The 27,946-nt window shown below is 36.4% G+C and overlaps 1 protein-coding gene across 6 annotated transcripts in view; it reads left to right on the top strand.

The window, feature by feature from the left end:
- The window catches only part of ITGB3BP (integrin subunit beta 3 binding protein), a 72,533-nt gene that overhangs the window by 41,430 nt on the left and 3,157 nt on the right, over positions 1-27,946 (top strand). For 2 of the 6 annotated variants that reach the window (XR_015254755.1, XM_086717187.1), the window contains exons 4-9: positions 230-299; positions 14,422-14,500; positions 14,941-15,037; positions 15,488-15,547; positions 22,045-22,095; positions 22,998-23,017. Coding sequence is in view for 3 of the 6 variants with exons in the window: in XM_086717187.1 (XP_086573313.1) it covers positions 230-299; positions 14,422-14,500; positions 14,941-15,037; positions 15,488-15,547; positions 22,045-22,094 (356 nt within the window). In the remaining 3 variants the exon portion in view is untranslated. Of the gene's footprint in view, positions 1-229; positions 300-14,421; positions 14,501-14,940; positions 15,038-15,487; positions 15,548-22,044; positions 22,096-22,997; positions 23,018-24,821; positions 24,902-27,006; positions 27,119-27,946 lie in introns of all 6 variants that reach the window. The other 4 variants (XR_015254757.1, XR_015254756.1, XM_086717188.1 and 1 more) reach the window with 4 other exon arrangements.

Here is a 27,946-nt window from a genome sequence, read left to right as displayed (position 1 = left end):
AAATATAAAAAGAGGGGGGTGGAGATTTTAAAATAAAAAAACAAAATAGCTATTGAAAAGTTATTCATAATAATGACTTTTTTCCCATAACAAATTGCAGGATACTTTTTCTTTTCCTATTCCCTTTTGTCTACCCCTTTAGCTTCTATTTAAACTTTGGCGAACTAATTCTATTTAAAACTTGACAATTTTCCCTTAACTTTATGTTCTTTTTACTGTATGTATATAGGAAAGAGGAAAAAAATGAATCACCTCAGTTTAAATGAAAGGAAGGAATCTACAACAAAAGACAATGATGAGTAAGTTTGTTGTTTTTAAAATAATTATACACATGTGTCTTTTTAATTTGTTTTAATTTACACTCAAGTTAGTTATCATATATAGTGCAACAATGATTTCAGGAGTAGATTCCTTAATGCCCCTTACCCATTTAGCCCATCCCCCCTCCCACAACCCCTCCAGTAACCCTCTGTTCTCTATATTTAAAAGTCTCTTATGTTTTTTCCCCCTCCCTGTTTTTATATTATTTTTGCTTCCCTTCCCTCATGTTCATCTGTTTTGTATCTTAAATTCCTCATATGAGTGAAGTCATATGACATTTGTCTTTCTCTGGCTAATTTGGCTTAGCATAATACCCTCTAGTTCTGACCACATAGTTGCAAATGGCAAGATTTTATTCTTTTTGATTGCCAAGTAATATTCCATTGTATATATATACCACATCTTCTTATCCATTCATCCATCAATGGACATCCGGATTCTTTCCATACTTTGGCTATTGTTGATAGTGCTGCTATAAACATGGGGGTGCATGTGTCCCTTTGAAACAGCACACCTGTATCCCTTGGATAAATGCCTAGTAGTGCAATTGCTGGGTCATAGGGTAGTTCTATTTTTAGCTTTTTGAGGAACCTCTATACTGTTTTCCAGAGTGGCTGCACCAGCTTGCATTCCCACCAACAATGTAAAAGAGATCCTCTTTCTCCGCATCCTCACCAACATCTGTTGTTGCCTGAGTTGTTAATGTTAGCCATTCTGACAGGTGTAAGGTGGTATCTCATTGTGGTTTTGATTTGTATTTCCCTGATGATGAGTGATATTGAGCATTTTTTCATGTGTCATTTGGCCATCTGGATGTCTTCTTTGGAGAAGTGTCTATTCATGTCTTTTGCCCGTTTCTTCACTGGATGATTTGTTTTTTGGGTGTTGAGTTTGATAAGTTCTTTATAGATTTTGGATACTAACCCTTTTTCTGATATGTCGTTTGCAAATATCTCCCTTTCGATTGCCTTTTGGTTTTGCTGATTGTTTCCTTCGCTATGCAGAAGCTTTTTGTTTTGATGAGGTCCCAATAGTTAATTTTGCTTTTGTTTCTCTTGCCCCCGGAGACATGTTGCATAAGCAGTTGCTGCAGCCAAGGTCAAAGAGGTTTTTGCTTGCTTTCTCCTCGAGGATTTTGATGGCTTCCTGTCTTACGTTTAGGTCTTTCATTCATTTTGAGTTTATTTTTGTGTATGGTATAAGAAAGTGGTCCAGGTTCATTGTTCTGCATGTCGCTGTCTAGTTTTCCCAGCACCACTTGCTGAAGAGACCATCTTTATTCCATTGGATATTCTTTCCTGCTTTGTCAAATATTAGTTGCCCATACGTTTGTGGGTCCATTTCTGGGTTTTCTATTCTGTTCCATTGATCTGAGTGTCTGTTTTTGTGCCACACACACATGTGTCTTGAAAGAAAAGGGTCATATTTGTAAAAGTAATAATGTAAGAGAAATAACTTATTTGCAGAAATTAAAAAAGTTTATATCTGAGTTGAAGTATTCTTCTTTTCTTTTTTTAATGTTTATTTATTTTTGATAGCATGCACAAAAGTACGTGCCCGAGCATGATAGGGGCAGAGAGAGAGGGAGACAGAGGATCGGAAGCAGGGTCCACACTGACAGCAGAGAGCCTGGTGTGGGATTGGAACTCACAAACCATGAGATTATGACCTGACACTTAACTGACTGAGCCACCCAGGCATCCCTAAGTATTCTTTTCAAAGAAGAAAATACTTTGTGGTGTATTTTACAGTGTTCATGTGATCATGGTATCTGATATCTTAATTTTAATACTCATTGAGCCCAGTTTCCAAGCCCATGAATAAGAGACTAGCTTAAGGTAAAACTGAGGAAAATGCCCTTTTCAGATTTTACATAGGTGGAAAAATAATACATTGTCTGGGAACATAATGCCTCACAAAGATCTGGCTCAAGAGCTAGGAACACAATGAATGAAGCCAGCAGATTAAGGGATCCGGAAGAACCTAGGGGACCTATATGCCAGCATCCAACTGTTTTCATATTGGCCAGCCAGTGTTGCCTTGAATGAAGATATTATCTACAAAAATCTACTTTCCACATATGTTCTGGAAAGAATACTTACATCTATCCAGTGAGGCTGGAAAAATTGAATTAAGCAGAATAGGGGGTTAAATTTTCAAAGTAGTTCATATGTTCAGCTCATTTACCCTTTCAGCTATATCGTCTGTGTGCCACACAATGTGATGGATGGGTAAAGATGAAGAAGATGAAGTTTCTCCCCTTTGGGAGCTTTTGGTCTTATGTTGTAAGTTAGCATACCTTTCCAAACTTAGAAAAAGGTTATAAGGTATGTTTCAAAATGTTTTTTAAATCATTTGAGTGGAATTCAGAATGCATTTTCCATACAAACGGTGTTGTAATTTGTGGTTATAACTCCAGAAGTCTATTTTTTCATAATGTAGCTGAACTATAGTATTAGTCTAGGTTAAAATATACAAAAATTGAATGCCCTTTAGAGTACAGCAAGGACAAAGGGAAGAGTTTCTCAAAGAAATTTTCTTTGGCATCTCGTACGTTATTGTACCCCTTTAATCTGTTTTTACTAGCTGCTGTTCCTAGCCATGTTGCCCCAGCTCCAAATCTTTTCATGTACCCTGTCCCACAAATATTTTTGCTGTAAATTACTACTCCTTCCTTTCCCTAAGCAAAGTTCCCATTTCCTCAGTGAAATCAATCTCAACTAGATATTGAGAGACAAGCATTCTCTTTTTGTTTAACTTATTTAATGTCTTTTTAAATTGGCAAGATATACAGATGTAAAAATCTCAAATTTTCCAAAAGGACATACGGTGAGAGCAAGTGGCAAGTAACAGTTTTTGAATCATGTATAATCCTATTTTGAAAGCAGATACCTGTGAAACCAAATGAATTTCTGATATAATTATATAAAGTGTAACAAACTTAGGAGTAAAAGTAGGCAGTGAAGGAGGAAATGTTTTGAAACAACAGCAATACCACATAAGAAGCCAAACTTACCTTTGCTCTCCTCCCAATCAGCTCCTCTTAAGCTACTCTAACTTTTTATACTTTCTTCCCTTACTTATTTTTCTGAACCCATCAATTTGCTTATATACAGATTTTTAACAACCGCTCTCATAGCGGTGGGCTTTCAAGTAGCAAGGGAGGAACAAGAACCCTTGTTATGGTTCACTTAGGAATTTGCCTATATTTTTAATTTCTAAAGATCGCTGTTATTTATGTATAGTACTCCATGACTTGATACTAAAATTAGTGAACTTAAGGACAAGCCAAGATATTTTTCATTAGATAAAAATTATGGCTTGCTGATTGTTTTTTCCACTCATAAAATTATTCAATCCTAGTCAGTAAAGCCATTTACCAGCTTTAGTAATGGGTTCTTCATTTATTCCACTTGTTTAAATTTCTTTTATTATCCTGTAAAGCCATTCTAAAGACTTGGGTTTTTTTTTAATCTTAAATTGAACATTTCACTTTTGTACATCAATTTTAAATGATCATAGCATTTTATATTTTGTTTTGGCAATTGTGTAGGTTAGGGTTGTCCAGAGAAACAGAACCAATAGCAGATACATATATATGTAAGGATATAATAATAATACAGTATTAATAAAATATAATATTCAAAGATAAAATGGTATAGATATAATTCTTAAAATGTATTGATAATGAGATATATATGTGTGTGTATATATATATAAATACTTGCATATATAGAGATACATTGATGATGAAGAATTGGCTCATAAAATTATAGAGGCTAAGTCTCACCATCTACCATCTGCAAGCCTGAGACCCAAGAAAGCCAGCAGTGTGATTCTAGTTCAAGTCCAAAGGCCTGATAATCAGGAGAGCTGATGGTATAAATCCTAGTTCAAGAGCAGGAAAAGAGCAGTGTCCCAATTCAGGCAGGCAAGCAAGGCACCAATCCCCCCTTCCTCTACTTTTGTTCTATTTAGCCCCTCAACAGATTGAATGATGCCCACCCACACTGGGAAGATAGTCTACCTTAGTTTTTACTAAGGTGGTTATACTGTGGTGATTTTCTAACTCCATCCTTCCTTCTATTAGTCGGCCTTTTTATTTATTTATTTTTTTCAACGTTTATTTATTTTTGGGACAGAGAGAGACAGAGCGTGAACAGGCGAGGGGCAGAGAGAGAGGGAGACACAGAATCGGAAACAGGCTCCAGGCTCTGAGCCATCAGCCCAGAGCCCGACGCGGGGCTTGAACTCACAGACTGCAAGATCGTGACCTGGCTGAAGTCGGACGCTTAACCGACTGCGCCACCCAGGCGCCCCTAGTCGGCCTTTTTAAAATTCATGAGTTCATAGTGATAAAGGTTTTTTCCTTGCCTTCCCTCTTTCCATATTCTCACCTCTTCTCAAACATTAGATCTTTGGTTCCTAACAGCAGCAATATATTTTCACATTTGGTCATTCTTATCACATACACAAAATAGTTTCAGAATTCCTGCACTCATAGCACTGCTAAAAACAAAACTGCAAAGCACTCAAGATTTGTTTGCAATCTTTTGTTGTTTTTAATAAGACAACTAATAATACTGTTGACAGTATATAGTCAAATTACTGTTCCAAAACTACTTGGATTAGTTCTTTAAGTTTTTTTTTATTTTAATTCCAGTATAGTTAACATACAGTGTTTTATTAGTTTCAGGTGTACAATATAGCAATTCAAGAATTCTATACAATACTCAGTGCTCATCATGATAAGTGTACTCTTTAATCCCTATCACCTATTTCACCCATCCCCCCACCCACCTCCCCTCTGATAACCATCAATTTGTTCTCTATAGATAAGAATCTCTTTCTTGGTTTCTCTTTTTTTCCTTTGCTCATTTGTTTTGTTTCTTAAATTCCACATATGAGTGAAATCATACAGTATCTGTCTTTCTCAGACTAACTTATTTTACTTAGCATTATACTCTGTAGCCCCATCCATGTTGTTACAAATGGCAAGATTTCATTCTTTTTTATGGCTGAGTAATATTCCACTGTATGTATATGTGTATGTACATCTTTATCCATTCATCAGTCACTGGACACTTGGGCTGCTTCCATAATTTGACTATTGTAAATAGTGCTGTAATAAACATAAAACTGCATGTATCCCTTTGAATTAGTGTTTTTTTATGCGGGGGGTGGGGGGTGGGGTGGGTAAATACCCAGTGGTGCAATTACCAGATACTAGGATAGTTCTATTTTTAACTTTTTGAAGAACTTCCAAAAACACTGTTTTCTACAGTGGCTGCACCAGAGTGCATCCCCACCAGGAGCACACAAAGGTTCCTTTTTCTCCACATTACTTGGATTAGTTGTTTGTTTGAAGAGTTAGTTATTCATTTCAAGTGGTTAGGTTCTCTTGTTTCTGTTTGTACTCAATTTAAATATTCTCATCTTTTTTTATATAATTTCACTCTTTAACTCTGTAAAACATTAATATGTTCCAAAAGCCAAAACTTTACAAAAAAGTATGTTCAGAGAAGTGTCATTCCCTGCCCCATTCTTTCTACCTACTCCCTGTAGGTAACCAAATTCATTAGTTTCTGGTTTACCTTTGCTATGTTTATTTTTATAAAATTAAGCCCTTTCATTTCTTTTTTCTGAGTTCTCATTTCATACAAAGATGGCATACCATGTATACTTGTGTATGCTTTTTGTTTTTCAGTTATGTATTTGTCCTCAAATGACACCCTGTTAATCAACTTAGCAAGTTTAAAACATAAGAATTCTTCCAATAGGAAAATATGGTTCTATGTTCTAGGTTTAAATGTTTTTCCACAGAAAACAAGCCATTAGTGACATGTCAATAAAGCTCATTTATAAACAACCACCTACACATTACTATTTTATGTGAACTTCCATATCCTTTATATGCTGAAAGGAAAATACATTATATAATTCACTGCCATTGGCTTTTCTTCCTCTTGGCAGTTTGCTGCTGCCTACTGTCATTGCTCTGAAAATGCAGTAATGGTGACCGTCCTTTTGTAGGGTTTATTTCCATTAAACTTCTTATTTTCAGCCTGTAGATTGGCATGCTACTGTGAGAAGTGAAACATAGAGATCATGTGTACCCTTTTCCCCCTTTCCTGACATGATAACATCTTGCAAAACTGTAGGACAGTATCACAACCAGGAAATTGACATTGCCACAATCCACTGATTTTTATTCAGATTTCTCAAGTTTCACATGCACTCTGTGTGTGTGTGTGTGTGTGTGTGTGTGTGTGTGTGTGTGTGTGTTTAGTTCTATGTAACTTTATCACATCCAGTTTCAAGTATCTGCCACCACAGTCAAGATACAGGACATTCCCATCACCACAAAAATCCCTCCTATTGTATAAAGCTTATTTTTAACCACTGGTTTATTCTCTTGTAGACATAAAGGTAATTTTTTAGATTTAAAAAAAAAAATTCAGGGCACCTAGGTGGCTCAGTCAGTTAAGCGTCCAATACTTGATTTCGGCTCAGGTCATGATCTCATGGTTTGTGGGCTCGAGCCCCACATTGTGCTCTGCACTGAGCGTGGGGCCTGCTTGGGACTCTCTCTGTCCTTTCTTTCTCTCTCTCTCTCTCTCTGCCCCTCCCTGCTTATGCTGTCTCTCTCTCTCTCTCTCAAAAGAAATAAACATTTTAAAAAATTCCATACTAATTCAAATAAAACCTTTATCATTGTAATGAATTATGCCAGAACTGGGTTTTCTATTTGTATGTTATGTATACAATTAACTGTGACAGGTAGCCACTGTTCAGAATTCTATGTCTGAGTTTCTCTTTACTGTTTTTTAAGTATTCAGTCATGCAACAGGAATCTGAGTTATGAATCACTTTCTGCTTAAATCAGGATCTCTAGGGGTGAGTTAGTTGAAAATGCTTATCAAGGAGGGATGCCTGAATGGTTCAGTTGGTTAAGCATCTGACTCTTGATTTAGGCTCAGGTCATGATTTCATGGTTTGTGGGTTCAAGCCCTGTGTCGGGCTCTGGGCTGACAGTTTGGAGCCTGCTCTAAGGGATTCTCTTTCCCTCTCTCTCAATAAAATAAACTTAAAAAAAAAAAGAAAATGCTTATCAAAAACTTAAAAATAAAGTTATGCCTATATTCTGTATATTTATTAAGAGACTTATTTTTCAGCTGTTCAAAATTTTTGACATGGAAGAATGAAAAATTTTCCCCAAAGATCAGTAACAAGATAGCCATGCCCATTTTCACCACTGGTGTCCAACATTTTACTGGCAATTCTAATCAGAGCAATTAGAGGGAAGGAAGAAAAGGAGGGAGGGAATGAAGAAAGAAAGGAAGAAAACAAAGGCATCCATTTGGAAAGGAAGAAATAAAACTATCTCTATTTGCAGACAACAATAAGGTACCTAGGAATAAACCTAAATAAAGTGGTAAAAGATCTATACTCTGAAAACTATACAACACTTATGAAAGAAATTGAAGAGGACACAAAGAAATGGAAAAACATTCCATGCTCATAGATAGGAAGAACAGACATTGTTAAGATGTCTGTACTACCCAAAGCAATCTACACATTATACATTTAATGCAATCCCTACCAAAATACCAACAGTGGGACTCCTGGATGGCTCAGTCAGTTAAGAGTCTGACTCTTGATTTTGGTTCAGGTCGTGATCTCATGGTTCATAGGTTCAAGACCCACATCAGGCTCCGTGCAGAGCTGCTTGGAATTCTCTCTCTCTCTCTCTCTCTCTCTCTGCCCCTTCCCCTCCCTCCCTCTCTGTCTGTCTCTCTCTCTCTCTTTCAAAATAAATAAATAAACTTAAAAAAAAATACCACCAGCATTTTTCAGAGAGCTAGAACAGTCCTAAAATTTATGCAACCACAAAATGTATGGAACCACAAAAGACCCTGAATAGCCAAAGCAATCCTGAAAAAACAAAACTGGAGGCATCGATTCCAGATTTCAAGCTATATTACAAAGCTGTAGTCATCGAGAGAGTACAGTCCTGGCACAAAAATAGACATGTAGATGAATGGAACAAAATAGAAAATCCAGAAATGGACCCATGGCTATATGGTCAACTAATCTTGGACAAAGCAGGGAAGAATATCCAATGGAAAAAGACAGTCTCTTCAACAAATGGTGTTGAGAAAACTGGACGGCGACATGCAGAAGAATGAAACTAGACCACTTTCTTACACCATACATGCAAATAAATTCAAAATGGATGAAAGACCTAAATGTGAGACAGGAAACCATCAAAATCCTAGAGGAGGACACAGGCAGCAACCTCTTTGACGTTGGCCACAGCAACTTCTTACCAGACACATCCCCAAAGGCAAGGGAAACAAAAGCAAACTGTTGGGACTTCATCAAGATAAAAAGCCTCTGCACAGCAAGGAAACAATCAACAAAACTAAAAGGCAGCCTATGGAATGGGAGAAGATATTTGGGAATGACATAACAGATAGGGGGTTAGCATCAAAAATCTATAAAGAACTTACCAAACTTAACACCCAAAAAACAAATAACTCAGTTGAGAAATGGGCAGAAGGGGCGCTTAAGCATCTAACTCTTGATTTCGGTTCAGGTCGTGATCACACAGTTTGTGGGTTCAAGCCCTGCATCAAAGCCTGCTTGGAATTCTTTCCCTCTCCCTCTCTCTGCCCTTCCCCCACTCGTGCACATGCTCTCTCTCAAAATAAATAAATAAACTTAAAAGAAAAAAAAATGGGCAGAAGACATGAATAGACACTTTTCCAAAGAAGACATCCAGATGGCTAGCAGACACATGAAAAGATGCCCAACATCACTTATCATCAGGAAAATACAAATCAGAACCATAATGAGATTACCACCTCACACCTGTCAGAATGGCTAAAATTAACAACATAGGAAAGAGTAAGTGTTGGTGAGGATGGAGAGAAAAGGGGAACCCTCTTGCGCTGTTGGTGGGAATGCAAACTGGTGCAGCCACTCTTGAGAGCAATATGGAGGTGCCTCAAGAAACTAAAGCTAGAACTACCCTACAATCCAGCAATTGCACTATTAGGTATCCACCCAAAGGATACAAAAATACAGATTTGAAGAGAAACACGCACCCCAGTGTTTACAGCAGCATTATCAACAATAGCCAAACTATGGAGAGAGCCCAAATATCCATTGACTGAAGAATAGATAAAGAAGATGTGTGTGTGTGTGCACGCGCATGCGAGTGTGTAACGGAATATCACTCGGCCATCAAAAACACTGTAATCTTGCCATTTGCAATGATGTGGATGGAGCTAGAATATATTATGCTAAGCGAAATAGGTCAATCAAAAAAGACATACGGTGTAATTTCACTCATGTGAAATTTAAGAAAGAAAACAGATGAACATAGCGGAAGGGAAGGAAAAATAAGACAAGAACAGGGAGGCAAACCATAAGAGACTCCTAAATACATAGAACAAACCGAGGGTTGCTGGAGGAAAGGTAGATGGGGGATGGGCTAACTGGGTGATGGGTACTAAAGAGGGCACTTGTGATGAGCACTGTGTGTTGTATATAAGTGATGAATCACTGAATTCTCCTGAAACCAGTACTACACTGCATGTTAACTAAAATTTAGATTTAAAAAATATATGTTAAAAAAAAAAAAGAAAATTCCAAAGAATGCACATTGACTATGTTTCTTATTGTTTAACCCTGAATAATTAAATAATTTGTGTTTTGGTTTCCATATCTGTAAAATGGAGATAATATTTACCATAGAGAGTTATTTTAAAGGTTAAAATATAGCTTGTAGCTTATAAAGTCACAAGTATAGTGTTTTGACTTTAGAAAGAGCTCAAAAAAAATTTAGCAATATATTTCATTATTACAGTCCAGCTGTCATCCAAAATAATCGGTTTAGATAAATAGAATTAATTAGATAAATAGAGGTTCCGTGACCTATTTACCTTTTTCTGTATAAGACATAGAAAGTATTAGGAGGGTAAAGAAAAACCTGAGGATTTTGTACCTTTTTTTTCCCTTTCCTTTTAGAGAGAGACAGAGCGCAACCAGAGGAAGGGCAGAGAGAGAGGGAGACACAGAATCCAAAGCAGGCTCCAGGCTCTGAGCTGTCAGCACAGAGCCTGACATAGGGCTCGAACTCACGAGCCATGAGATCACAACCTGAGCCAAAGTCAGATGCTTAACAGATTAAGCCACCCAGGTGCTTGGGATTTTGTCCCTTTAACGTTCACATAACTTGCAGGTTTCTTGAGATTTTATACAAAAATGGTCTCTTACAGGTAGTGACTTTGATATAAGTTTTTAGTAATGGAATTAATTAAAAGTTCATTTGTGGCCTTTGAGAGTGTCGGTAGAGTAGTAAGGCAGAAATCTGAATATAAGAGTTTAATTTCGGTATTGAAGAGTAGAGACTGTATCAGACCATTATTTTGAGTATTTTTTTGATTTGTGAAAAAAAAGAGCATTTGTTAAATTAAGTAAAAGGAGAGTTAAGCAGCATCAGGGATCCAGCAAATCATATATGTACTTATAATATTGACCATCAATACTGCTGTAAAATTTTCGTAGCATTCATAGCTTAGTCCAGAAAGTAAAGAAAACAAATAGGAAATCCAGGATTGCACATTAGAAGGACATGTGGGGCGCCTGGGTGGCGCAGTCGGTTGAGCGTCCGACTTCAGCCAGGTCACGATCTCGCGGTCCGTGAGTTCGAGCCCCGCGTCGGGCTCTGGGCTGATGGCTCAGAGCCTGGAGCCTGTTTCCGATTCCGTGTCTCCCTCTCTCTCTGCCCCTCCCCCATTCATGCTCTGTCTCTCTCTGTCCCAAAAATAAATAAACGTTGAAGAAAAAAAAAAAAAAAAAGAAGGACATGTGTGTGGCAGAAGGTTAACGGGCTGAGTAATTAACCTTCTTTTTTCTATTTGTAATTGTCACCAGCCTTATTGAAGTATAATTAACAAATAAAATTGTATGTATTTAAAGTGTATAACATGATGATTTGAATGTGTGTGTGTGTGTGTGTGTGTGTACCCATTCTAAGAAACTGGTTGCCATCAAGATGGGAGGAGCTGATTTCATTTAAGAAGAAGTAAAAGGAGGAGGGGGAGAGCAAAAGAGATTAAAATAAAGAGGGGAGTCACCTAACTGGCTCAGTCAGTGAAGCATGTGATTCTCGATCTCAGGGTCATGAGTTTGAGCCACATATGAGTTTAGCCACATTACCTAAAAATTAAATTAAATTTAAATTAAAAAAAATAAAATAATGGGAATAAATAAATGGGAATAAAAAATAAAATAATAGTGTCCACCAGTTTACTTGGTCTTGCAGTGAAGACAAGTTTCCCTCCAAAAGCAGCTTACACATGTGAAGGATATCTTAAAAAACAGTTTCCCCAGATATTTGATACTCAGTTCCTACAGCTCTCCAAGGCTGTCAATAACAGTTTGCTTAGCTGAGCCCCTCAATAATATCTTAACTTGAGAGAGAATTGCTAACAGGTCTTTTTGAGATGCTACACTGCACAACTCCTGCACAACATTCACATCTTTATCTGAACAAAGCTTCTTGGAGTCATTCAAGACGGCAACGCTGCAGGACCCACCCCCACACAATTCCATGAGGGTCAACAGGGAATATCATCAGTTCCTTAAAGTATGGTAAGACAGTGTAGAGAGGCTCCGTCACTTCAGTCCTCCCAGGAAAAGAATGCAAGGTAAAGAACCCTCAGGATTGCTTCTCATAGCGAAGTAACGCATTTGCCTCAGCTATAGCCCCCTGAGGTAGTTGGTGATCGTTGATATAATGTAGGGGAGTCTGGAGGTTCCCAGCCCTGAATGGGAGTCATTTAAAACCTCTTGCTCCTTCAGACTCTCGGAGCTCAGTGGAAGGGGCTGGAATTCCTTTTTGACACTCTCTCTCCAACTGAAGTTCAGGTGGTAAGCAAGCAAGGCCTCAGACAAGTGACTTTTAATTGAAAGTACATAATAATAGGGGCACCTTGGTGGCTCAGTTAGTTGAGCATCTGACTCTTAATCTCAGCTCAGGTCATGATCTCACACAGTTCATGGGTTTGAGCCCCAAGTCGGGCTCTGCCTGGATTCTCTCTCCCTCTCTCTCTGCCCATCCCCTACTGACGTACACATGCTCTCTCATTTTCCTTATGTAAGTTTTAGCTTTTGCATAAATAACTGTCTCTCCATTCCTTGTTTGCATACTTAATCTATTTTACTTGGTTGAAATATACTGTACCTATTCATCATGTATGAAAATTTAACATATTTGTCTTATTTGTGATACCACAGAAATGTTAATAGATAACACTCATGTGATTTTGAAAAGCATTTAAATAGAATTTCTAGTTTCTCTCATAAAATCAATAGTATAGATTTGTGGTCTCTGAAACAGTAGTCACTAGCCAGCCACACATGGCTAATGAGCATTTGAAATGTGACTAGTCTGAAATGAGATGTGCTATGAATATAAAGTACATACCGGATTTTGAAAAAAAGCATAATGGAGAGGATGTGGAGAAACGGGAACCCTCTTGCACTGTTGGTGGGAATGCAAATTGGTGCAGCCACTCTGGAAAACAGTGTGGAGGTTCCTCAAAAAATTAAAAATAGACCTACCCTATGACCCAGCAATAGCAGTGCTAGGAATTTACCCAAGGGATACGGGAGTGCTGATGCATAGGGGCATTTGTACCCCAATGTTTATAGCAGCACTCTCAACAATAGCCAAATGATGGAAAGAGCCTAAATGTCCAGCAACTGATGAATGGATAAAGAAATTGTGGTTTATATGCACAATGGAATACTATGTGGCAATGAGAAAGAATGAAATACGGCCCTTTGTAGCAACGTGGATGGAACTGGAGAGTGTGATGCTAAGTGAAATAAGCCATACAGAGAAAGGCAGATACCGTATGTTTTCACTCTTATGTGGATCCTGAGAAACTTAACAGGAACCTATGGGGGAGGGGAAGGAAAAAAAAAGAGGTTAGAGTGGGAGAGAGCCAAAGCATAAGAGACTCTTAAAAACTGAGAACAAACTGAGGGTTGATGGGGGATGGGAGGGAGGGGAGGGTGGGTGATGGGTATTGAGGAGGGCACCTTTTGGGATGAGCACTGGGTGTTGTATGGAAACCAATTTGACAATAAACTTCATATATTGAAAAAAAAAGAAAAAAGCATAAAATATCTCATGAATAATTTTTATTGATTACATGTTGAAATGATAATACTTTGGATATATTGGTTAAATAAAATATATTATTAAAATTAAGTTCACTTATTTCTTTTTACTTCTTTTATTGTGGCTACTAGAAAACTTTAAATTACATATGTGGCTTACATTTTATTTCTATTAGACTGCACTGATATAGATTATCTTATACAGCTATGAGACTATATAAAAATTGGAAAAGACACTAAAACTGCAAGAACAAGGGAATGGTTAAATCATCTTTGGTATGTTTACTAGGTACAATATTGTGCAGTCTTTAAATTATAAACATATGGGTGATGTGGCCAAAAACAAATATGTAATATTATATTAAGGGCAGAAAGTATGATATAAAGTTATAGAAATTAAAAAAAAAAAAAAAAAAACTAAGAGAATTTTTCCAGTATGGTAGCATGCTAACTAGAGATAGGTTCAGTAGATAGGATTACAAGTGAAGTTTTCTTTGTTTCCAAATTTAATAGAGTGCCTTTGTAATCTTTTTCACACTGAAATATATGAAAACCGTAAAACTTCTTTTCCTATTACAAAAATTACTGGGTAACACTGACTCACAGGTTTCGATGGTGTATTAGTGTTCACTTTGAGAAGGGAGCAAGCCAACTAACCACATCTTCACATCCTCTCCCACTGCTCAGCGAAAATCCCAAAGACAGGGTGATTGGTCACATACACTGTGTTTGTAAAGGGATGAAAGAATGATGGAGGAACATTTACATCTTCTACTGCTTTTTAAAGAAAAGAATTAGAAAAATGAACCTAAGATCTCTTAAAAAGAATTAAAGTTGTGAAAATGACGTGCTGTGTTTAAATGCTGATCTTGCTAAATATGTATATTTTTTCATTTATAGATTCATGGTGTTGCTGTCTCAAGTTGAAAAATCATCAGAAGAAATCCTGGAAATAATGCAAAATTTAAGTAGTATACAGGTTTGCTTTTTTTTTTTTTCCTTTGAGATGTATAATTTTTCATATATCTCCTACCCCATTTGAAAAAAGAAGATAGGAAAGAAGCCCTAAATTGGAGAATCCAATCCAGGAAAGAACTTACAGGGAATATGTCTAGTTACTTTTTATGTAGGAATTTCTTTTCTTATATGAACATTAATTAACCATAATATTTTAGTAAGATCTGGCTTTTTCACATTTAAAAGTAAATTTGTGGATCATGTTTAGTGTTTTTAATAAATTATTTTTATTCAGGCATTTTAATGCTTGCAGTAGTTGACCTACCAGAAGAAAAGTTAAACTTCCTACCACAGAATTCAAGTTTTTCAGATGAAAGAAACAGTAAACTGTATTTTTACTAGACTTGTCAGCAATGTTGTATTTGTAGAGAACTTAACTCATTTAAGATGTCTTTCTTTTAGGCTTTGGAGGGCAGTAGAGAGCTTGGAAAGCTCATTGGTATCTCCCGTATGTCATGTTTCTTCTTACAAAAAGAAATGCAGAAAACGAAAGAGCTAAGTAAGAAAAATTCATGAGTTTTCAATGGCATCTCCATTCCTTATTTGTAAACTTATATATGTATTCTAATATTCTCAATTTTAGAGATAAGCCTAATAGTTTTTCCCATATTTAAATCTGATAGACTTTTTTTATGTATGGCACTACTGGACATGTATTGAAAATATTATTTAGAAAATCAGAAGCCATATATCTTTTATCACGATATGTTATTTCAGGGATTCTTGCTGAATATGAAGGGAAAGAATATGCCTTTGCAAATGAATATCAGGCTTTTTAAAAATTTGGTGCTCATTATTTAAGGAAGATATAATAAGGTATTGCATTTTGTACTTGAAATCTATGTGTATTACTTAAAATTATTTTTTTTCATTAAGTTAGTCTAAGATGAGAAATTATTTGCATTCCACGTTAGTTCTTAACATGGGATTTTTTTTTTTTTTTTTTTAGTGACAAAAGTAACAAAACAAAAACTCTTTGAAAAGAAGAGTTCAGGACCTCCCAACAAAGGTAAAGAGTTGTGTTTTAATTTATAAAAAAAAGATCCTTTCATCTCATTTCACCATTTAAAACCAATCATCATGAGCCCTTTTTTAGTGTGATCTTCTAAAAAATCATGAATCCCATTTGAAAAACCTTATACTGGATTTGGCAGACTATGATAACTTCCCTGATGATTAAACTTTTTTTTTTTTTTTTAACGTTTATTTATTTTTGAGACAGAGAGAGACAGAGCATGAACGGGGGAGGGTCAGAGAGAGAGACACACAGAATCTGAAACAGGCTCGAGGCTCTGAGCTGTCAGCACAGAGCCCAACACGGGGCTTGAACTCACTGACCGCCAGATCATGACCTGAGCCGAAGTCGGCCGCTTAACCGACTGAGCCACCCAGGCGCCCCGATGATTAAACTTTTAAAATATCTTTTGAAATACAATTTTCAGTTTAAGATTTAAATTTGGTCGTTTTATTAAAAGTTCTTGAGAATACAGACAAATAGGGGCAACAATGCATTAATATATAACAATTTTTGGTGTTGAATTAGGATTATACATTGCATAAAAAGTTACTCGGTAACCAGTGTTCTGAAAACTTTCAGAGCATTAATGATGTTTGATCTACTGTGAACCCATATGCCTCTGAGCATTTCACAGTATGGGAAACGAAATTAGCAGGTTTTCCCATAATACATGCGTATCCATACCTCAGTAAGCAAAATGATCGTGGACTATAAAATATTAAAACCTTTAGACCAACTTAAGAAGGATCATTTTAATATTACTGACATCAATGCCATTTTGCAATCCCTGCAAACATATGAGGCATAACTGAAACTACTTCAGCCAATCTAGTATATGAGACTGTATTTAGGAATATTTAGGATCTTTAACAAGTCTGTGGTGAGACTGCCGCGGGAAGTGTTGGGATTCCCTGCTGCTTACTTCCGAGGCCACCTGGGTAATTAATACAGGGCAAGAGCCCTGGCAGTACTCCTTCAGAACTCCTGTGGGAAGAGAGCTGAGCAGGCTTCCTGAGCCTTTCAGTTGAGCAGCTAACTTCCGCCGTGATCGCAAGAATTTAAGAACATGAAAGCAGCTCTTAGAAAAGACTTGAGGTCTCTTCCCTCCTATACTGTGAAACTTGATTATAATGTGTAACTGGATTTCAGTGGTTTTAGTCTCCTTTAACATGAGAGATTTTAGAGGATCATAATGGGAAATTGTAATGATTATTATTTCCCATCTAGAGGAAATCTCTCTTCTTTATATTCTGTGCCAGTGGTATGAATATTTTTTTTTAATCTGTAATTTTCTAGAATTGACTAGAATTAGGCTTTACATAGTTGGCTTTCACCAAGTTTTGAGAAATGAGGAAGGGAAAGTTGTAGAATAAATAAGTGAATCATCATTTTAATAATGGGAAAAAATTTTTCCAAAAGTATTTTTCCCTCCCTGAACATTTATTAAGACATTTATTAAGACATGTGGTAAAAAGTTGTCTCCTTTCAGTTATCTAGTATATACCAATTCTTTGTGTATATACATGACCAGCCTTAAAACTATTTTCTAGTATTTTAGGCATTAAAACTGACTTGCCCTTTACCAGGCCTTCCCTAAGGGCCAAGTGTTTGTTCATGTATAAAGGAGATCCTGTGACTACATCATGTTTTAAAATTTCTAATAAGAATTGAATATTTGTTGTGGTGTAAATGAAAACTGAATTTAGATACATAAAATATGTAGTAGCTATGTATATAGATATATATTTTATATCTATATATATCACAATATATGTCATTTTCTGTTTCTGTTTCTTGGCAAGAGCTGCTTTAGCTCTTAATATTTCCTGAGTTTATTCAAATCTTTGTTAGCCTTTTAACTAATTTTTTAAAAGTATTGTTGTCTGAAAAATCTTTTGAAGGTTACTTTTTTTATAATATGAGTTTGAGTATTTTTACTGAGTGTTTTTCTTTCTCTCTCTGGTTCGTAATATATATATTTTTTTATTTTGGTGGTTTTATTTTGTTTTTGATTAAAGATGATACCAACACATGCATATATATATATACATATATATATATATATATATATATATATATGTATGTATATATGTATATATATATGTATATATGTGTATAACTTTTTTGCTGAGTTAATTTTTAACCCCTTTTATTTACACATTCATTTTACAAGGACTTTGCTAGTGCTTTGGCATGTGAAACTAATTTGCTTTGTATATACATTCCTTATTTAGGGATCAAGCCTTCAGCTTTTTATAGAAATTTCTAATGTACTCCTTTCTTTTACTATGCTATTATCTAGAATTGTTTACATTTTAAAATGTTTTGGGAATATTCATAATATTAGAAATTATATAATATAAAAACAACTCCCATAATATGTATGGGATTTGTTTTATTAGGTACTGAATGAAAATAAGAACACGGGCGTCTGGGTGTCTCAGTTGGTTAAGCGTCTGACTTTGGCTCAGGTCATGATCTCACATTTCATGGGTTCGAGCCCTGCATCAGGCTCTGTACTGACAGCTCGGAGCCTGGAACCTGCTTCGGATTCTGTCTTCCCCTCTCTCTGCCCCTCCCCCACTTACTCTCTGTCTCTCTCTGTTTCTCAAAAATAAATGAACATTGAAAAAAAAATTTTTTTAAGAAAAAAATTACTTGTTTTACTATCAAAAGAATGTCCTTCAGATTCTCATAAAATTTTCCTAGGATAGTTAAAATAGACAAAATCAGGAAAATTCCAGCATTTATGCTATTGTTGCCCCTTCAGCTTGGTCCTTTAGTTCTATTTATTTTTCCATGTCAGGAAAAATAGCTTGTTTGGCATCCGTTGCAGTCTTTATGACAGGCAGAGCAGTATAATTGTAAAAATAACATGCTTAGTGATTTAAATAAATAGACATCTGACACACATTCTTAAGGCTTTATGTAACATTCAGGGAAAATTAAAACATACACAATAACATTAAAAGGTACACTGAGATTTTCATAGTTTTGAAAAGAACTGGACGTTGCAAATCAGGGAATGCTTTGATAGAGTATATGAATAAAAGAGGATCTCTCTTGCTAAGTACCATTTTCTTAAACAAAGGAAAGCTTTCTTTCTTTTTTCAGTTACTTAGGAAGTAAGCCTAACCTCACTTTCCTAAATAATATTGGCTTTATGACTCTTAGAAAAATAATGAGATGAAAGGTCCTTTTTCTGTCAGATTTGGATGTGAATTTTCATAATTATTCTTAATTTGTTATGCTGAAGATTTAAAACATGACCATTCAGTGAGTTGATACAGATGGAATGTCACATTATCATCACATGGTAAGGCATGAAATTTATTTACTTTATATAATCAACCTCTACTTAAAACAACTTAATACAGATATTCCCAAGTCAATAGATGGCATTATATAGTACTTAGTATTTTCATTTTTTCTGCAGATATTAGAAAATACCATCATTGTTTGTCTATGACCAGTACTTCCAGTAAACAAAATGTTTTTGAAAAGAATGTAAGCAAATTGTAGAGCCATTGCCAAGATATGAAATCTAGACACTTAGCTTTAGTCCAAAACATATTTTATCTGTTTTGAGAATAATTGTGTAGGTTGCAGTATGCATATTTGAAATGAAATGTAACCATCTGAACTTTACATTGTTCAAAAAAGTTGATTGTCTCAGCTGTTTGTAATACAAAATATTTCAGAATTTCTAGCTGTGGCCTTCAAAAGAAAAGCACAAACTATGTTTCTGTTTTCTTTAGCTAACTTACTGTCTTACATTGTAAAATTCATCTGGGTTATAGGATTTTAAAGTTTTCAGATTCTTGGACTAGAGGACAAATTTTAAACTCTTTCTGTTCTAAGACTATAGTTTGATACTGCCTTTTCATTCTAACCATCCACTGAAGTATTTTTTAACTTAAAATTATGTTGTTCTTTTCTCCACTCAGTCTTGAAAAAGCATTTATCATGTCGGCCAAGTGATTTCACTCCCTAGAAGACTACTACCCTTTTAGCTTTTCATACCTTAACATTAAACAATATCTTTGTTCAGACAAATACTTCAGTTTTAAAAGCACTGGAGTCTGAAGTTTAGACATGATGAGCTTTAGAAGAAACAACAAAAATTCCTTCCTATGTCTTAACGTTCTTGGTTTATCTGGAGATAAAAAATGGAGGTATTGGTTTTGGTGACACAGATATACATTAATGTACAACTGTAGTCCTCAGCTCTGTATCAGGATTCAATTTTCATGTATGTTGTACGTGGTTCATAGTTTTCCTATTAATAATGTTAATGCTCTTATTTTACACTGTTCATCACTGTTTTGGGGATACATTTTGACTGCTTACTTGAGATTTGTCTAGGATTTAAGGAAAAACAAACTGATTTATTACTTTTCAAAGCCTTTTAAATAATTTTTTCCATGATTTAAATTTTTGTATACTTCTCTAGAAGTATGATCATTTTTATATTTTAAATAATCCGTAAAAAAAAAATTAAACCATAGATTTGAACTCACTTAATAGCAATTATGTGTTTAAGAGGTGTAAATAACTTGGTATCAGACGTTACGAATATCCAGGTGCTCCGTATGTGCTGATGACAACAAAATTGAAACGAAAGACAGTAATAATTCTGACTGGTTTTCTCTGCAGAAGATATTGATTATTTGTGTGTGGTGAGAGATTTGGAAAATTCAATTAAAGGAGTTGTGCAAAGGTTTCATAAATTTTCCTTCTACAGCATGTACACAGACATTGTTGCGTATTAAATCAATGCAGCACTTCACAATATATTTTCTTTGAAACATAAAAATAAATAACATTTAAACAGTTCTGCTTACTACAGAAACAAATTTTATTTTCTGTGAAGCATTTAGTCATGTGCTATCACTGACTCATACACATTTGCCAGCTGTAACAAATTTTATAGACATTTTCTCCAGAGACATATCTCACATACTATGAATTTTTAAATGAGCAAATGGTGAAGAAGGGATGTCAGCAATATAAAAATTGATCAGTTAAAAGATAAAAGCATAAGTAAAGAGATTTGTATGGTAGTCTTAATAGGTTTTATTAAATAAAAATACTATAAAAAGACAGTAATGAACAGACTGAAGACTAACCGTTTTTGAGGTGGAGAAAAATTATTCTGGCACATTTAGTAGAAATTGGTTTTATGTCACCTGACAGGTGAACATTTTTTCCCCCATTTTAACTCTTAGAGTAGTCAGGAAAGCTCCTCAAAAAAGAGTTAGATAAATTCTCTAAGTGGTTTATGTATTTTAAACACATATGGAGAATAATAAAGCAGATATTTATAGTGTTATATAGCTAATTAAGTAGTTAAAGCAAGATTTCTGTGAAAAGTAAGTATTAGGTGATTTTTCCTCTAGCTCAGACCTCATATAGGAGGAAAGAAGTCATTTTAATTCATACTGTTCACACCTTATGCTTCAGCCCTCTGGAATCTCTCAGAACTCCAGGCCTCTCCTGCTCCTTTCTCTACCTAGATTGCTCTTTCTTCCTTCTCTGTCTAGCGAACTCCTGCTCATTCTTTAAGGTCAGCCTCAGATGTCACATCCTCTGTGACTCTCCCCAGCTCACCTAGGTAAAACGAAATTGCTTCCTCTTCTAGGCTTCTACAACACTTGTCTGAATGTTTATAAATGTATAACGTTGTAGTGTCGCAGTATATTGTAATCGTCTGGTTACAGGGCTCCTTCCGGGCTCCTCCTTGGCAAACAAACAAAAGTCATATCTCTATATTGTAGCCTCAGAACCTCGTATAGAACCTGGATAGAAGATCCACAGTGCATGTTCAATGAATGAATAAAAACAAATGCCATTCTAAGGATTTCTTAAAAGAATGTAAATATTTTCAAATACTTAGAAATTGCTATCTCCTTACGTGCCTCATCCATTTAATACTTTTTGAATGCCTCTTATGAGCCAGGCACTGTTCTAGCATTGGTGATATACTAAGGAACCAGACAGACCTGGTCCTGCCCTCAGGATTATAGAATCTGTCACAGAAGATAAGTAATTATAATAAAGGATAAGCATGTATTATAATAATAATAAGTTTTTTGGCACTTTCTTTTTTTTTTTCAATATATGAAATTTATTGTCAAATTGGTTTCCATACAACACCCAGTGCTCATCCCAAAAGGTGCCCTCCTCAATACCCATCACCCACCCCCCATCAACCCTCAGTTTGTTCTCAGTTTTTAAGAGTCTCTTATGCTTTGGCTCTCTCCCACTCAGCACTTTCTATCCTAAATTCTTAAATGTATGTTTCAGAATTAGGCAAATCAGTAAGATGTTGAAATGAGAATTTATAGCACCAAAGCTATTTATAATGTAAAATAAAACTTTATGTTTAGGCTCTTTAATTTCATTCTATTCAGCATTTATTCTACATCATATACTGTGACAACTTACTTTAAGCTGTTTTTTGAAAAAAACACTTTTCTTTCTTACAGAATTATATCATCTTGACAACTATGAATTCCTTAAAGGCATTTTAAACTGAGGTAGGATCTCACCTTTCTTTTCTTTTCTTTTTTTTTAATGTTTATTCAATTTTGAGAGAGAGAGAGAGAGAGCATAAGCAGGGGAGGGGCACAGAAAGTGGGAAACAGAGGATCTGAAGCCAGCTCTGCACTGACGGCAGAGAGCCTGACAGGGGACTCAAACTCACAAACTGTGAGATCATGACCTGAGCTGAAGTCAGATGCCTAACCAACAGAGCCACCCAGGCACCCCAGGGTTTCACCTTTCTAATTAAGGTTAGCCTTGTTAAATTTCATTGTTTTGTTCATGTGGAAACATTTTATTTACATTATCAAATTTGGTACTGTCTATAAAGAAAATAGGAACATGAACTTTGGAGCTGTTGTTGAAATTATAATCTAATTTTATAAATAAGAGGACAGTCTGACAAAATGTATGAGTTAGAGGCTGATTGAAAAGAACACCATCAGCTAGGCTGATCAGCTAGCACATATTTTTAGGTGAGTGTAAAGGGGGCTCTTAATTTAGCACCTTTAAATTTTTTTTTTTTCCAACGTTTATTTATTTTTTAGGACAGAGAGAGACAGAGCATGAACGGGGGAGGGGCAGAGAGAGAGGGAGACACAGAATCGGTAACAGGCTCCAGGCTCTGAGCCATCAGCCCAGGGCCTGACGCGGGGCTCGATCTCACGGACCGCGAGATCGTGACCTGGCTGAAGTCGGACGCTTAACCGACTGCGCCACCCAGGCGCCCCAATTTAGCACCTTTAGTATAAATAACTAATTAGATACTGACAGGTGGGTTATAGTTTCTGTAGGACACATGTGACTGAACAAGATATAACAAGTCTTTGAATTTGGAAATGTGCTAAATTAAGTAAATAATTATATATTAATTAGTTGTATCTTTCCTTCACAACAGTTCCCTATGGATTCAGCAATGTAAGTAAAAATGATAGATTTATAACTAGCTTATTATAACATATTAGCTAGAAGCAGTATGAGTCATAATGTGATATTAGTGTCTAATGTACCTATAACTGAAAGCTCGCATGAAGAGCTAGCCTATGTCAGACTTAGTGGCATCAATATTAATTAAGATTCTTAGAAGCTAACCAGATGTTGCCTGCTATCTCTTAGGAAAAAAGTTAATGCAAAATGAATTCTATACTGACAATCCATTTCTTTGGAAATGGTATTTAAAATTATTAGTATTAGCTTCCTAACAAACTAGCTGTTTTAAAAATATTTGCAAAGCATCTTATACACAAAATTGTGTCACTTTCATTCATTAGAATGTTTATTCTGTTGTACACTACAAATAATAGTTTATAATAATAGCTAACATTTATTGAGCACTGTCAATGTGCCAGACTTTATATATATTCCATTTAACCTTTTCAACAACTTACATGATATATAGTTATTATCTTTATTTTATAGGTGAGGAAACAGAGGCACAAAGACGTTGTCCTGGGGCACCTGGGTGGCTCATTTGGTTAAGTGTCCGACTTCAGGTCAGGTCATGATCTCGCAGTTTGTGAGTTCAAGCCACATGTCGGGTTCTGTGCTGACAGCTCAGAGCCTGGAGCCTGCTTCAGATTGTGTCTCCCTCTCTCTCTGCCCCTCCCCTGCTCACGCTCTATCTCTCTCTCTCAAAAATAAATCAACATTTAAAAAAATGTAAATACCTTGTCCCAGAATTACCTAAGAGGCAAAGCCAGGATATTAACCTGAGTAGTCTGGTGCTAGAGACGGTGCTTTGCTCACTCACAATAGTGATCTGTGATTTTCAGGTTTCTCTATTGGTCAGAGGTTTTAGATCCCATTAAACAGGAAGGATATAATATATATACATATACACACATACTTATAGGACTAAACATTTTATACAATTTCTAGTCCATGGAAATCCAACAGAAACTATTAGAAGACAGTCATACATCTGGCAGAGAACATATGCATTTAGTATATGACAGTCTCATCCATGAACTTCAGGTAACTAAGGCGTGCTGGGAATAGCTTTGTGTTGCTGGATTCTGGTAAAGATCATCACATGTTTTTCTTTTTTTAATGTTTGTTTTGAGAGAGTGGGAGTAGGGGAAGGGCAGCGAGAGAGGGAGAGAGAAGGGGAGAGAGAGAGAGACGAAGAGGGAAAGGGAGAGGGAGGGAGGGAGGGAGAGAGAGAGAGAGAGAGAGAGAGAGAGAGAGAGAGAGAGAGAGAATGAATCCCAAGCAGGCTCCTTGCTATCAGTATAGAGCCCGACATGGGGCTCAATCCCACCAACCATGAAATCACGACCTGAGCCAAAATCAAGAGTCAGACACTTAACTGGCTGAGCCACCCAGGTGCCCCAAGATCATCACACATTAGCCATGTTCTTCTGAGTCTTTAACTTGAGGAGTACTTTCAAAAGACTTGAAAGAATGAAAGTTGACCTACCACTCAACTTCCTTTTCAGTGGGAAGCAGTGGAGGGAAAAGACAAAGAAATGAAACTGGACTTCACCTTTGAGGCATTTCCCTGGGTTCTTTTGACTGTGTTTTGGGCAGTTTCTTCGTGATCTCACCCATTCCTTGGCTTTAGTTCTCACCTTAGTGTAGTACTGTATATGGTTTCCAAATCAATTTGTGACCTTCTCCTGAGCTGTAAACCCACAAGCTCAGCTGCCATATATTGTCCCCCAAGTGCGCTGATTTTTATTATTCCCCCCCCCAAATTCTTCCTCATTTCTGTTTTTTCTAGGGATTACACTCATCCAGTGATAAGACTCAAAACCTCAAATTTCTGTCCCTTTTTGTGGCCCCATACCCAACTGCTGCCAGGTTAGATCACTTCCGAAAATGTTTACCTCTCCTTTCCATGACCCCTGCACTAATTTATTCCTTCATTACCTTTCATCCATATTATCCTCCCTATGGTAACCTGCCTCTCTGCCCCTTGCTCCCTTTCCCCTACAGCCTGTTCTGCTACTGGACAAATTATGCTTAAGAAGGTATCACTCTACCACATTCACAGTAAAATCAAATTTATACTGACATTCAGAACTCTCCCTCATGTGACCACAGCTTTCCTTGTCCTTGTGCCTCAGTCCAGATTATGTATCATTCTTCAGGCACATTCCTCAGAGAGAATCTTTCTCATTCCCTTATCTTTGTTCCTGTCTCCTTTGCTTGACATACGTTTTTCCCGTCATTGTCAAAAACTTACCCGTATTTCAAAACCTTCTTATAACTCACCTTACATTAGGCTTCCTCAGGTCTCTCTTCCATGTTCTCTCATTTTGGCCTGTGCCCTAGAAACCTCTGACAGTCACAGTACTCCTGATACCGTTGTGGCCAGCTTCCCTGTCTGCACATCAGCTCCTGCCCTTTCACACTTCAGTGATTATTCCTCCTGACCTCTATTATTTACTGGGGGAAATAACCCATACGGATTCACTCCCATAGCTTTTAACAAACAAAGCCTTTATAAAATCATGTTAGAATAAGAGATACTGTGAGTAAGAGAGGCAGCAACCTATGGGTCACAGACGTACAAAGACCAGCAAAGGGATGGTGGAAGCATGGTGTGGGTTAAATAGTAATAGGTGATACTGCAGGAGATATTGGGATACTTCATCTAGAAACAATTGGATAAATCATTTGGTGAACAAAAGTATATGGCTTAGTATAAACAAAGCACTTGCATAATGCCAACCTTTTAAAACCTAGTAGTCAAGCTAAAGATACAAGATTAATATTATACACATAAAATGATAATAATATAAGGCAAACTATAATAAGCAGTACAAATTCAGACCTCTCTCCCCTCTTCTTTCCAGGATTCTGACCAATAGCAAGTACAAAAAGGGACTAGGAGTCCAATGAGGATCCAAGTATCAACTTAATTAGTTGGAGGAATTGATAACCTCCAACATGGCAGATCCTCTGGCAGAAACTTGGGGTAACTAATATAGATTGTGCCTAAGGCAGAAATGGAACCTCCTGTCTCCCACACTGAGTCTAAATCTTGAACCCTGTGAATCTAAACCTTGAACCTGAGGAGAAAGCCGGAACTTTGAAATAGACCTGCCTATGCTTGATTGCAGATGAGATAGATAAAATGGGCTGGTCTCTTTACAACATGAAATTAGGAAGCCCAAAGATGCATTGGACTTGAGAGTAGACAGTGAAAGCGAAACTCAGTAATGGGAAAGAGTGTTGTGTAAAAAGAGTGACATATAATATTACTGGCAAAATGTAGACCAATGTTCTGGACTTTGGCCAGTCAAGTTTGTCACTCCTCCATGGAGTATAGAGAGCAGAATAATTGACAGTTCCTTCCTCTTCAGACCAAGGAGTATAAACTAAGAACCAAATGAAGAATAAGCAATAGTATAGGAATACACAACAGACATAGATCACCTCAGGATGGAGTGATTAGGTCGTTATTTAAGAGTTCATTCTTTGAAAATCAATTCTAGTTATTTCACTCTACATTATGTCTGACAGAGGACCTTCCAGACCCTAGTAATGGAAACTTTGTACTTTACTAAGAAGCTTGAATTTGAAAAATGGGTAATTTTGATGGGCTGTATAAACATACGAGGCAGAGAGAACAACATGAACAAAAAGGCAGAAAAGCAGAACGATTGAACAGTAGGTTCAACCACATCATTGACAGTTATGATCACTAGGCTTAATAAGTTCAGACTTTATTCATTAGGCAGAAGTGGACCAGTGAAGATTATTGTTTAGGGAAGTAACAATCCAAAATATATTTTAGAGAGAATATAGTTGTTATACGAAGGATGAATTCTGTCAAAATACTGCTCATGAACTGCATCACTATGTCTAACTTGTATTTCGTTTGTGTTCTGAGATAATTCATCTCCAGAGCCAGTATGGCAGTGTAGAGATAATACACATGCTATGCTCCCTTCTAGCAGTCATGATCAATCGATGAAACTTCTCTGCATGGTCTGGCATTATAACAGAGGACAGGATTTGGATTACATGTCCCGCACCAGCTCTGCTACCTACTTAGCTCTGTGGCCTTAAGTAAGGCACTTGGTTTCCCTAAATCTTAATTATAAAATGGGACTGATAATATTTACCTTATGAGATTGTACAGAATAAGCTTAACTAGCACCTCCCCCATAGTAACTATTTAATGATAGTCTTCCTTTCCTGAATGGTATTGTCATTAGTTCTGATAACTACGTATCAATAACCTACAGGGATATTAAGTCAATACTAGAATGCTTAAAATCTTCTATAGGAATTCAGACCAGACTCAAGTTGACAAGAGTTGGTTTTTCAGTTGGCACCCTACCTTCTTCTAGGACAAGAATATATGTGGACTCCCATGAATAGGGAAATATAGGGGACTACCATGCATTACTTCTTCATGGCTGCCAGTGTAAGCATGAATGGGGTATTTCAGGAATCAAAGGTCCACATGCCCTATGGGAAATGTGTCATCACTTGCCAATAGCTGCTCTTGTCAAAGACGTCCTCTCACACAAAGGTCCTAAGCCAAATGACAAGAACTTCTGCCACCACTAGGAGTCCCCAGAGGGACACTCGCTGAATAGGAATGTCAGTAAATACAGTCTCTTTTTTTGGGGGGCAGCTGTTGGAGGAAACACCTGCTGAAAGGCCCTTAAGGCTTACAGACAAAAGGCATGTAGATTTTGGTGTTTTCAGCAAGTAGATCATGTAGGAGTTTCAGAAATCTCTCAGAAGTATCTCAGATAAATCTTCACATAAAGTGAAGAGTGTGATGTCTGAGTAATCATACTGACGATTATTTGTGAAGGTGAATGTTGCTTAGAAGATTCAAAAATAAGCAAATGAGAGATTGCCAATATCTAAACTAGGTACCAA

This window comes from Puma concolor, chromosome C1 (assembly GCF_028749965.1).
Source record: "Puma concolor isolate L17-30 chromosome C1, mPumCon1.1.hap2, whole genome shotgun sequence".
Classification (NCBI taxonomy): Eukaryota; Metazoa; Chordata; class Mammalia; order Carnivora; family Felidae; genus Puma; species Puma concolor.
The sequence above is the reverse complement of the archived record's forward strand: the minus strand, read 5'-3'. Positions and strand labels throughout refer to the sequence as shown.